Genomic DNA, 10,699 nt, shown 5'->3' on the forward strand with positions numbered 1-10,699 from the left:
TACCAATGCTCCTCTAATGAACAACCTATTTATGGTTCAACCAATAAATAGAAACCCCTCTCGAGCTAATGAGAGGGTAGAACCTTTGTTCAAGTCTCAAAGATACCACTTTCATCTACTTACCTTTAAGATGGGAAGGAGTGAATTCCATCTTGTATTATTATGTTCCCAATATCCACTCGGTCTTGTCCCCAAAATGGTAGGCATCTTGGATCGGTGAACTGGCCACCTTCTCCCATATAAATCAAAGGACAATCCCCCGTGATCATAAGTTCATAATATACTTAGGATTAAGACTAAGTTGCCTAGGTCATTATTGAAATAGTAACCTAACTAGTTAACGGTGTTACATCTAATGGTTACTATTTCGCGATCCGGTCTTATGAAAATTCATTGCATAGGATTGAAGGAAATCGGATTCTGAGATTTCCATGAGCAGCGGAACAAGACTATTCCAAACTACAATCATGAATGAACATATATTTACAATCGACTTTAAACAAGCGGTTATACAATTCATATAGAGAAATTACAACATGAAAAACTACAATGCATAGAAAGCAACTCTACGCACATATGAAGATGTGTCTCCATGCTCCGTTGCGCACTCTGATCACTCGAACAACAGCAACCTCGAATGCCTGAACTACATGACCGCAACACAGCAGCACAAACACTTTGCGCTCGTCCTCAACGTTCTCCTCGGTCACGAACTCCTCTGCAACACGAACAACCTCCACAGCACCACGAACAGCCTTTAGAAAACCTCGACGGTGTCAAGTTGAGTCTGACACCAACAACAAGGCGACCTTGGTATTCTCGGTGTGAAAATCTAAAGGGTGGGCTATATTTGGACTTCGTATGAGGTAGACGAAGGAGGAAACACCGATCGCGTACACGATTGGGCAAGTGGGAGAAGGCGAAGACCTATCGTATAGGTCGATGTCCAATCATTTAGATAAAGCTATGCGATTGTCTAGCAAAAGCCATGTGATCATTTAGTCTATTGTTTAGCTCAGTCTGTCGCCTACAGATACTACACAATCGTTTACCTTGGGCCAACAATCGTCTAGCAAAACTATGCGATCATTTAGTAAATATTGCACGATCGTTTAGCTTTACTCTACATAATCGTTTAACTCGCCCAGCCGCCGTTTAGTAAATTCGTATTTACTTGACGACCCTGTGAGTTTCTTTTGTGCGGAGAGAAAACTCAAAACTTTTTCAAACTTTTGTAAAATCTCATTTCAAAATAGGAAAATCAATTTCCTTTTAACCTCACGATTACCATGATTCAATAACCACCCACTACTTTGGTTATTTAAAAGAAAAATAATTAACTATCCAATAATTAATATTATTATAAACATATGATAACCAACTTATCATACTATATTTATAACCTATAGTTTTAATATTTCATCTCATGAAACATATAAACCATAGTTCTTTTCCTATTCCATGGTACTTAATGTAAATCTCATTTACGTCAATCCTCTACTAGATGTATCTTATACATCATATCGATTATATAATATATAATTAAAAAACCTCTTGTCAATTTGAACATTTCAAATCAACACCAAGAATTTATCCTTAACTGAATCCATTGAGCTACCAAGGGGATCTCATAGACCTGTAGCTCGAAGCTCCAACGGTACGTGAATAACTGACTAAACTCTTTAGTCACGGGATCCACCATCCGTTAACTGCCAGTCACTCCACTAAAGATCGACAGTTGAACTCTCCTTACCACATATATATTATGTGTCCATCTTATCCAATCAGCAGTGCGATAACTCTTCACAGATCGCTCGTAAGTACAGTTGGGCCAATAACCGTTATGCCCCTGTAGTTACATCTGTCTTCTTAAGTACCACTGATCCCTCTAATGAACATAAGTCATAGTTCTTAACCAATCAGCAGTGCGATAACTCTTCACAGATCGCTCGTAAGTACAGCTGGGCCAATAACCGTTATGCCCCTGTAGTTACATCTGTCTTCTTAAGTATCACTGATCCCTCTAATGAACATAAGTCATAGTTCTACTATGACTGAGTCTTCTCTTCCAAAGAGAAGTTGTGGCCACTATGTTCAAGCCCCGGAATCAGCCCTTAAGGGGGCAATCTCTCTACTTATCCCTACTTCAGGAAAAGAGTGAATTCCATTTTGTGGATTGAGTTCCCTGTTCCCAGATGAGAAAAGTCCCCAAAAAGGTAGGCATGTTGAGTTGACAATCTGGCCACTTTCATCCATACTAATCAAAGGACCGCCCTCAAAGATAGGAGTTCCCAAAACACTCAGGATTGAGGTCGTGTCACCTATGGTCGTTTAGGTGAGATGCAAGTCTCTAGTATCAACGACGTTATATACAGAGTCTAGTCATCTCGTGGTTCAGGTCTTATACAAACTCTTTGTATAGGACACCCCCGCTCCACGTCACCATATGAATGGTTAGGATCTACCATCCGTAGTAGTTTATAACACTTGCAAACCTCTACAAAGTGAGCCATATCCGTAGTGTCACAAGGATCAGGTATCCCACCTTAATCCTTATACTACAGACCTATTTAGATTATCACTTAAGCCATGATCCACTTGTATATCACATATACATGTTTAAGTTCACTAAAATAACCAAGGAGCTTTGTTTATTGGATATGAGTAAATGCCAGAATTAAATAACACTTATTTTATTCATTGAACAATATGTATCTTTACAAAACAACGAGACTCTGGGAGAATTAGGACACTAATCCCAACAAGGATAACCTCATTCGCATGTCAACTACATAAACGTGTTGGATCATTGCATTTGTATCAAATACAAAGTGGGTCGTATTCATAGTGTTACCAGGATAAGGTACCCAAACTTATCCCTATACTATAGACTCTTCAGGCTGTATCTTGAACATTGATCCTTGTATGTCTTTACATACAATTCAAGACTCATAAGACAACCTTGGATGTTAGTCTATTAGGTTTAAGGTTATTAAGACAAAAATAGACAAGCAACACAAATAATAACATTTATTGATTTAACATCTATAACTCTTTATTGATGATGGTCAACTAATAACGTTTACTATCTATGAGTTTTAGGGCATAAAATCTAACAATATGTATTGGGCAATTTAGTGATTCTATGAGAGCCAAGAATACTGTCTATAATGGCAAATCACAAAATATTAGACACATGCATAATTCAATAAGGCAATTACTCTCTAACGGAATAATTTCGATTGATTATGTGAATTCGAAAGAGAATATTGTAGATCCTTTAAAGAAATGATTGTCAAGAGAGCAAATCACATATACATCGAGGGAAATGGGGCTAAAGCCTATGAAATGAGCTATCTAGTGGTAACCTAACCTAGTTTACTAGAGTTCCTAAGATCTAGGTTCAATAGACAAACTAATTGGATAATTCATAGTTGACACACTAAGAAACTTATAGTTTCTTTCCATTTCTATGATGTTCTAAAGTGTGCGATCTATTGATGTTTAGGTTTTATTGATATCTTCTTTCACAGGAGGAGTAGTGATAGGATGCTCTTAATAAATATTACCTATATGAGAGTAGAAATGGGGTCACTTCTATGAAAATTTTTCAAATGACTTATGTTCTCTAAAGCTCTTGTGAATTTAAGATTTTGTCTAGGACCAAAATGGACACAAATGTATAGAACTCAAAGATACAAGATGAGTTGTGTGTGATATCTGTTGTCTCAATTCACCAATGAGAAGGATAGTTCTAGAGTTTAGTCTCATTATTTCTTCGGTAAATTTGATGGATATTCACTAAGGAAGGTTCAATTCCAGAAGACACCTCTCTTGATGCATAACTTGGTACGTTTGCTCTCAATGGTTTTTGTTTGATTTTTTCCACTTTCTTTCATGTGAGGAATTACATGTATGTATGTATGTATGTATGTATTTGTATACACACACACACATACACATACACACATCTATGTATGTATGTATGTATGTATGTATATGTATGTATGTATGTATGTATGTATGTATGTATGTATGTATGTATGTATGTATGTATGTATGTATATGTATGTATGTATGTTTCGAAACATAAAATTGAATATAATTGTGTAGATTAAATTCATTGTTTAGAAACTTTCAAATTGGATTGAAATTTCCAATTAAAATGATGTTTCATGTACAAACTTAACATGTGCGAAAGTTAAATTTGTAATTTCTTCAAATTGAATGAATTATTTTGATTTTTAACAAATAACAACTCAATTGAGTTAAAATCGACAAATGTTTCAATTTTTATATTGATTTTATTTTGTATTTTGGAGAGTTAATAAGTTGCTAGGCCATAAATAGAAACTTGGTTCTTCATTTGTAGTATCCCACTCCAAAGTGAAGAGTACTTTCATTTCTTTCTTTCTTTCTTTTGTTCTTGAGTTGAGTTGAAAGTAAGTATCAAAGAGTTCTGCCATATCCGAGTAGTTGGAGGTTGCAGTTCTATTGGAGTTAGTCGTTGTATCCTGTTGAGATGATCGCTGTAGTCTGCTTGCAGTCCGTGCATGCGAATAATTGTCTTTAGGACAACACTTATTAGAAGTGTGCATCAACCACGGTTTGAGTCTCCAAAGATTTTGATGTTCTTTCAAGTTTTTGGTTTTTTTTCATATCTAAGCATTGTCATACCATCGGAATTTCGTTTGAGTTTAAATATACATTAAGTGTATTGTTTCTAGTAATTGAGATGTAATTAGTTTGCTAGTATATTTAGTTTTATATATACCATTCCCCCCGCCCCCACATATTAAAATATATTTTAATAGATTTATAGATATAAAAAAACTTATAATGATTATAAATTGCAACAAATTTTAATAGAATTAAGAGTGCAACTCTCTTCTAAATTTGAGGTACATTTTGATGAAACTAAAAGTTTAGAATAAATATTGATACTACTTGACAAGTTAAAGGATAATATTTAGGAAAATTCCATTTTTTTTAGTATAACAATTATGGGGGTAGGGGATTGTGTTGAGAATCTCACGTTGGAAAAACCAAGGGGTCTCAGGTGATAGGTGGACTACTCTTCGTCTTCTAATCTCTTGGATCGGAGTGCATGCCAATACTACTAAACCAATCTCATTGTTTCGATCCTCTCTCTTATTTCAAACTTAAGTTAACCATTTAAAACATTTATGAAAGTTGTTTTCAAATGTCAAGATGTGTTTGAAAAAAATATGAAGTTCACTAGGTATTAACGATAATTTAACAAAATATTTATATATAAAAAAATGAAAAATTTTCAAAGATAGAAAAATGTCAAATTATTTATAGAAATAGAAAAAATACTTATAGACGCTGATAGAGCGATAGACTTCTATCGGTTTCTAGCATTGGTATACATCTATCGGTCACTATCAAAGAAGATTAAAATTTTACTATTTTGTGTAAATATTTTTTTTTATTTTTCTCTTTTTAATTTTTGAAAAACCCAAAAAATAAATAAAAAAGTTAGGATCCTAAAATGGAACATGCGAAAGCCAACTGGAAAGGAAGTTTCAAAATCAGCGCCAAAAGGCGAGTGGGAAAATCTTTGACAGAGAAGATCACATCTCCACATTTCTAATTTCCTCAATTTCTTTGTTGATTTTGATTGTGATTCATCGCCACACGCCACCGCCTTCGTACCTTCTTTTCTGTTTGGTTTCTTCAATCATGGCCTTGGGGGAACCCATTCCCAAAGATTGAAGAACACCCAGAACCGTGAAGGTTGAAGAATAAACCCCACTTTGAATCATTATTCAATTACTCTTTTTTCCTTTTCATTTCTTTCTTTTTCTTGCACCCAACCAAATGTATGCTCTGAAGGAGAAAGTCTCCGAGAGGTTCTCCGGCCTCTTCTCTAATTCCACTACCTCCGAATCCCCTAAACCGTGGGCGCCTGATCCTCATGCTCAGGTTCTTGTTTTTGTCTTCTGTTTGTTCGATTTATGGTGTTTTTGGCTTCAATGATATACTGGAAGGATTTGTGTGCTTTTTAGAGATTGTTTGATTAGGCATTGTGCGTTTTTTGTGGGTATTTGGATATGGGATTAATGATTTCATATAGGGTTTTAAAAAAATATCTGCCACAGACCATAATGTTTGGGTATTCTTTGGCAAGTACTGATAGGAAACGAGATATAAGACTGAGGAGGGATTATGGTTGAGGTATTTAGGGCCTGAATTAGGTTTCATATAAGTGTTCTTGGGTTTTGATTCACATTTGTTTACATCTTTTAGTACTAGTAGTTTTTTGGTTTTCTTTATTTATTTTTTTTTTTTTGAATTGCAATGGCTTGGGTACTTGATAAGGTAATAGGCCTGAGGCTGAGATTAACAAGAGCAGAAGTTTTGTGTTGTAATTGTAACTTGCAATTATATGGCGTAGGCTTAGTTACTTCAGTTCATCCACTCCCTAATATTGGGGTTTAGAACTGCTTGATGGGAAAAACTAGTATATGAGCTAAGGTTTCAATCTTTATGCTTTCTCTTTTCTCTGATGGATTCATTTGTGGATTTAATTGCTTACTGGCTTGTGACATGGTTTCAATTATGTAGGCCAGGCCAAAATCGAAAGGAAGAAAATCATTGTCTTCATATTTATCCTTAGTAATCCCTTCCATACATGGATCTAAACCTTCCGGTTCTCGTCAAGACAGTGATGCAGTTCAATCTCCCTCAGTTCGATATTGTGATGCAAACAATGATTTCCAGGAGGAAGGCTCAGATACTCGTTTAGAATGTAGTATACTATGCAAGGAGGAAGAAATACCTAGTAATCAGGGTGAAAATAAGGATTGTGGTTCAGCATACGAGGAGGTAAAACTGAATAAACTAGGAGTTGATTATGACTCAGCATCCCGAAAGAGCACTTGTAGTTCAGATGGATTTGAAGAAGCTATGGAGCAATCCACTCCAAGAAATCCTTTATCAGACCTCATGGACGAGTCGGCTTTTATCACTTCAGACTTGTATGAATTCCTCGGATGTTGTCTACCCAACATTGTGAAAGGGTGCAAATGGGTCTTACTGTACAGGTAGTTTAGCTGAAATATTATAGGTTTAACCCGTAATGAATTAACTTTTTTAATTTTTTATTTGATCTGTGATTCCAATTCGTTACATTTCAAATGAAGGGCAGTACGATGAAGCATGGTATATCTCTTCAAACTCTTATTCGCAACAGCCACAATCTTCCTGGCCCTTGTTTACTGGTATGCTGTCTGATGACTGTATTTATTTCACTGATGGTGGAGCTTTTAAATGCTAAAACTGTAGTTATTTGATCTAGATTGTTGGAGATACTCGAGGTGCTATATTTGGTGGTCTTCTAGAATGCCCGTTGAAGCCTACAGCCAAAAGAAAATATCAAGTTGGTGCCTTTTTCTTGTAACTCCCATCCCTTCTTAATGGTAGCAAACTGATAGCAATTTTTATCCTGGGGAAAGGGAAGGCAATTGACTTTTAGAAGTTCTTTTAGTTGCTTCATATTAAATTATAAAGTTCTTCCCAGTTTCAAGTTCACTTTCAATAGGTTAATATTAACTATTAAACTTATGTTGTCTTTGGCCATAAAAAGAAAAGAAATAGAAAGTTATATTCATAAGAATTCTGTGGTGAATATGGCTTCTTTTCACAATAGTTTATTGCTCCGGAATTAATGTAAGCTAATCTGTAAATTGAAATTATTATGAACTACATAGGCCTCTATTTCTTTATCCATTATATTGCAACTATAATCTAATTTTTATGGTTGTGTATTTGATAGGGAACACACCAGACATTTGTTTTTACAACGAAATATGGTGACCCAAGGCTTTTCCGAGCAACTGGTGAATATTCTGTTTTTGCTTGCCACACGTGTTTGTTATTGGAGGATTCACTGTCATGTTAAATATCAGTCTTATATTATCTGTTGCTCATGTCTTCAATTTATGAAAGTTCTCTTCGGTGAATTCTAGATTTTGATATAGGGTAATTGCAATGAGTAACATTTTCAGGGATAGTAACCAAATGTATAAAGCATTTTAAAAAAATTGCAAATATAACAAAGTCTATCAGTGGTAGACTTCTATTGCTGATAGACTCTTACCAGTGATATGGTTTATCATAGGTAGACTCCTACCAACGATATGATCTATCACTGATGGACTATCTAAATTTTGCCATATTTGTAAATCTTTTTACATTATGCTATATCTGCTAATACTTTGGTTCTGGTTGCTATATTTGCAACTATCCCTTTGATATATTAGTTAGCTTATAATCAATTTACCTCATCTATATACGTGTTCCTTTGTTTGTGGATGTATATGAATATATCAATGTTGAGGAAATTCAGTCTCCATTTTTCGTTTCCCTTGCTTTTATTACATTTCTTCCACAAAAGCGGCATGCATTTCTTCTATTTTCTCTATGTGAGAGGGCTTCTTTCTTGTATTTTCATCTGAGGTGAGACTTTTCTGTTAAGGAGACTGTCGATATGTCCTTGCTTTATCAGACAAGGAGTTTGTCTTCACTTGGGATATAGTGATAGTCGTATTTGTCTCTTTTGAATTCTCGAGGATTTTTCTCTTGTATTTTTGCTGCTCGTGAGAGGATTATCATCAACTTTGTCCAAAGGACCTTGTCTATGGTATTGGGCCTCAATGGTGGATTCTCTAAAAACAAGTGTCAAATGATTTGAATCATATTAAATGGATGTCTTAATTTGCTTTTAGAGTTAGTTGGGCTCCAAGTGGACATTGCCATGCTCTGATGAGTAGTTGATTTTGCTTTGCTGTTCTATAATAGAGGAAGAGTTTCTTTGTGAATTCCCCTCCCTTTTGAAAATTTAGTCCGAGGGAAGGGGGTGGAGTTTGATACATTGCATGCTCCCCTTTGGGTTTTCTCATTATTTGTTTTCTATCTCTTCCCAGCCAATCACCCCCACACCCCCCCCACCCAAAAAAAAAGAGGCTATAATTCTTTTCTTTTTGTCTGTGGCATTGATGCAGGAGCCAACCACTATTATTATATTTGCTTGAACGATTTACTGGCACTTGGAGGCGGTGGTAGCTTCGCGTTATGTTTGGATGGTGACTTGTGAGTTACTTGGTTTTTCCTTGGAACTTTTGTCCACCATTCTTGCTATACGGAGAATTGACTAAAATGTTTTCTTTCATGTAACAAGGTTAAGTGGAACTAGCGGACCATGTGACACATTTGGTAGCTTATGCTTGGCACATAACCCAGAGTTTGAGCTAAAAAATGTCGAGGTAAAATTAAATTCCCAAACATGCATAGCTCGAATATCCACCAATTAAAGATTCATCATTTAAAAATATTGTAAAATTCGACGGGAGATCTGGTGCTCAATAAGTCACCTTTCATTATATCATGTGCTTTATGTGACGCAGTACGGTATTCTATTGGCCATTGCTATGCACGTGCCTTATTCCTCTATACCTTTAGTAATTTAAAGTGAAAGTGCTGGCTTTTACATTAGCTTTTGTGGTTCTTGCAGTTGTGGGGTTTTGCACATGCGTCAAGATACTTGACCTGAAGACTTGTTGTAATTCCTTTCCAAGTTTGTGATTATATTTAATTATTTGTGATTATATTATTCATTCTCCGTTCTGTTCTTTTAACTATTTTATTGATTATTCAATTTAAACTATCTATCATTTAAAAGAAGCCCTTAACTTTTTGGTGTAATATAATTCATCCCCTTAACTTTTTGGTGTAATATAATTCATCGATGTATCAGATTAGCAATTATTTCTTATTGCACTGTTGATTACACTTAATCGCCAGTCAGTTGTCAGTTCCAAGCGTAGACCATAATGTCAAGAATTAGTTAATTTGACTGATGAAATTTTATGCTTCTTATTGAGTATCGATCAGAACATAGTACTGACGTTTCTAGTTACCCCTTAATGAACATTGATAGGCATCCGTTTCACTTGGTTCTCATTAGCAATGCAGCAAATAATGAAAAAGAAGAAATTTAGAAAGCTCAGGAATTAACTTGACGTGAGCAAATTTTATTAGTTATCAAATCAAACTGTGATGTAGGCATCTCTTTAGAAGACTACTCAGGTTTAGGAGTCCATAATCCTCAGTTTTAGGTGGCAGGTTACTTTGTTTACCTTAGACCTTCGATTGAGCCTCTTATTTCAATGAGGTTTTTTTCTAACCTGACTGGCTTTGACGTCGAACTACAAACTCAACGAGTTCTCTTCCCAGGAGGAAGCTCCCTCTTGCTTCTTGGAGGAGAGAATGGGAAACTTGTAAGAATTGAAGTTTTTTTTTACTCCTTTTAGGAGGAAAAAGACATAAGACGGTGACCCCTCTTGTGAAGTTGGATCCCTCTAATTTGAGGATTCCCTCCATATGAATGAGCGAGAGAGAGCTTTGAGTATTTTCATTTATCATAGCAAGTATTTTCTGGATTCTTAGAATGATGTGTGTTAATTTAAGGCTTTGGTTGTTTTATCTAGAGGCTTAGACATTATTGGTTTCTTCTCGTGAGATTTTGGTTTAGTTACACTCATGGATCAATGTGTTTCTTGGGTTTTGATTCCCTGGATTGTTGATGGTAGATTCTCAGTATGCTTGACACGCTATGGTACAAATTCATTCTTGTTATCAGGCTACATTTCATAAATTAAATTGTCAATGTGCA

At 35.4% G+C, this 10,699-nt stretch overlaps 1 protein-coding gene across 2 annotated transcripts; it reads left to right on the plus strand.

Annotated features, from left to right (window-relative positions):
* Nucleotides 1–5,522: 5,522 nt before the first annotated feature.
* On the plus strand, nucleotides 5,523–9,792 carry LOC120067782 (uncharacterized). 2 transcript variants are annotated; one of them, XM_039019364.2, is made up of 8 exons: nucleotides 5,523–5,949; nucleotides 6,592–7,070; nucleotides 7,175–7,247; nucleotides 7,325–7,405; nucleotides 7,802–7,865; nucleotides 9,030–9,117; nucleotides 9,206–9,290; nucleotides 9,539–9,792. In XM_039019364.2, exons 1-8 carry the CDS (start codon nucleotides 5,845–5,847, stop codon nucleotides 9,575–9,577), a joined length of 1,014 nt encoding a protein of 337 aa, XP_038875292.1. In that variant the 5' UTR covers nucleotides 5,523–5,844; the 3' UTR covers nucleotides 9,578–9,792. The 2 variants fall into 2 exon arrangements, with proteins under 2 accessions (XP_038875292.1, XP_038875293.1); XM_039019365.2 differs by having other exon boundaries at nucleotides 6,597–7,070.
* Nucleotides 9,793–10,699: the final 907 nt, after the last annotated feature.

Source organism: Benincasa hispida, chromosome 12, assembly GCF_027475165.1.
Source record: "Benincasa hispida cultivar pf3 chromosome 12, pf3_genome.v1.1, whole genome shotgun sequence".
Classification (NCBI taxonomy): domain Eukaryota; kingdom Viridiplantae; phylum Streptophyta; class Magnoliopsida; order Cucurbitales; family Cucurbitaceae; genus Benincasa; species Benincasa hispida.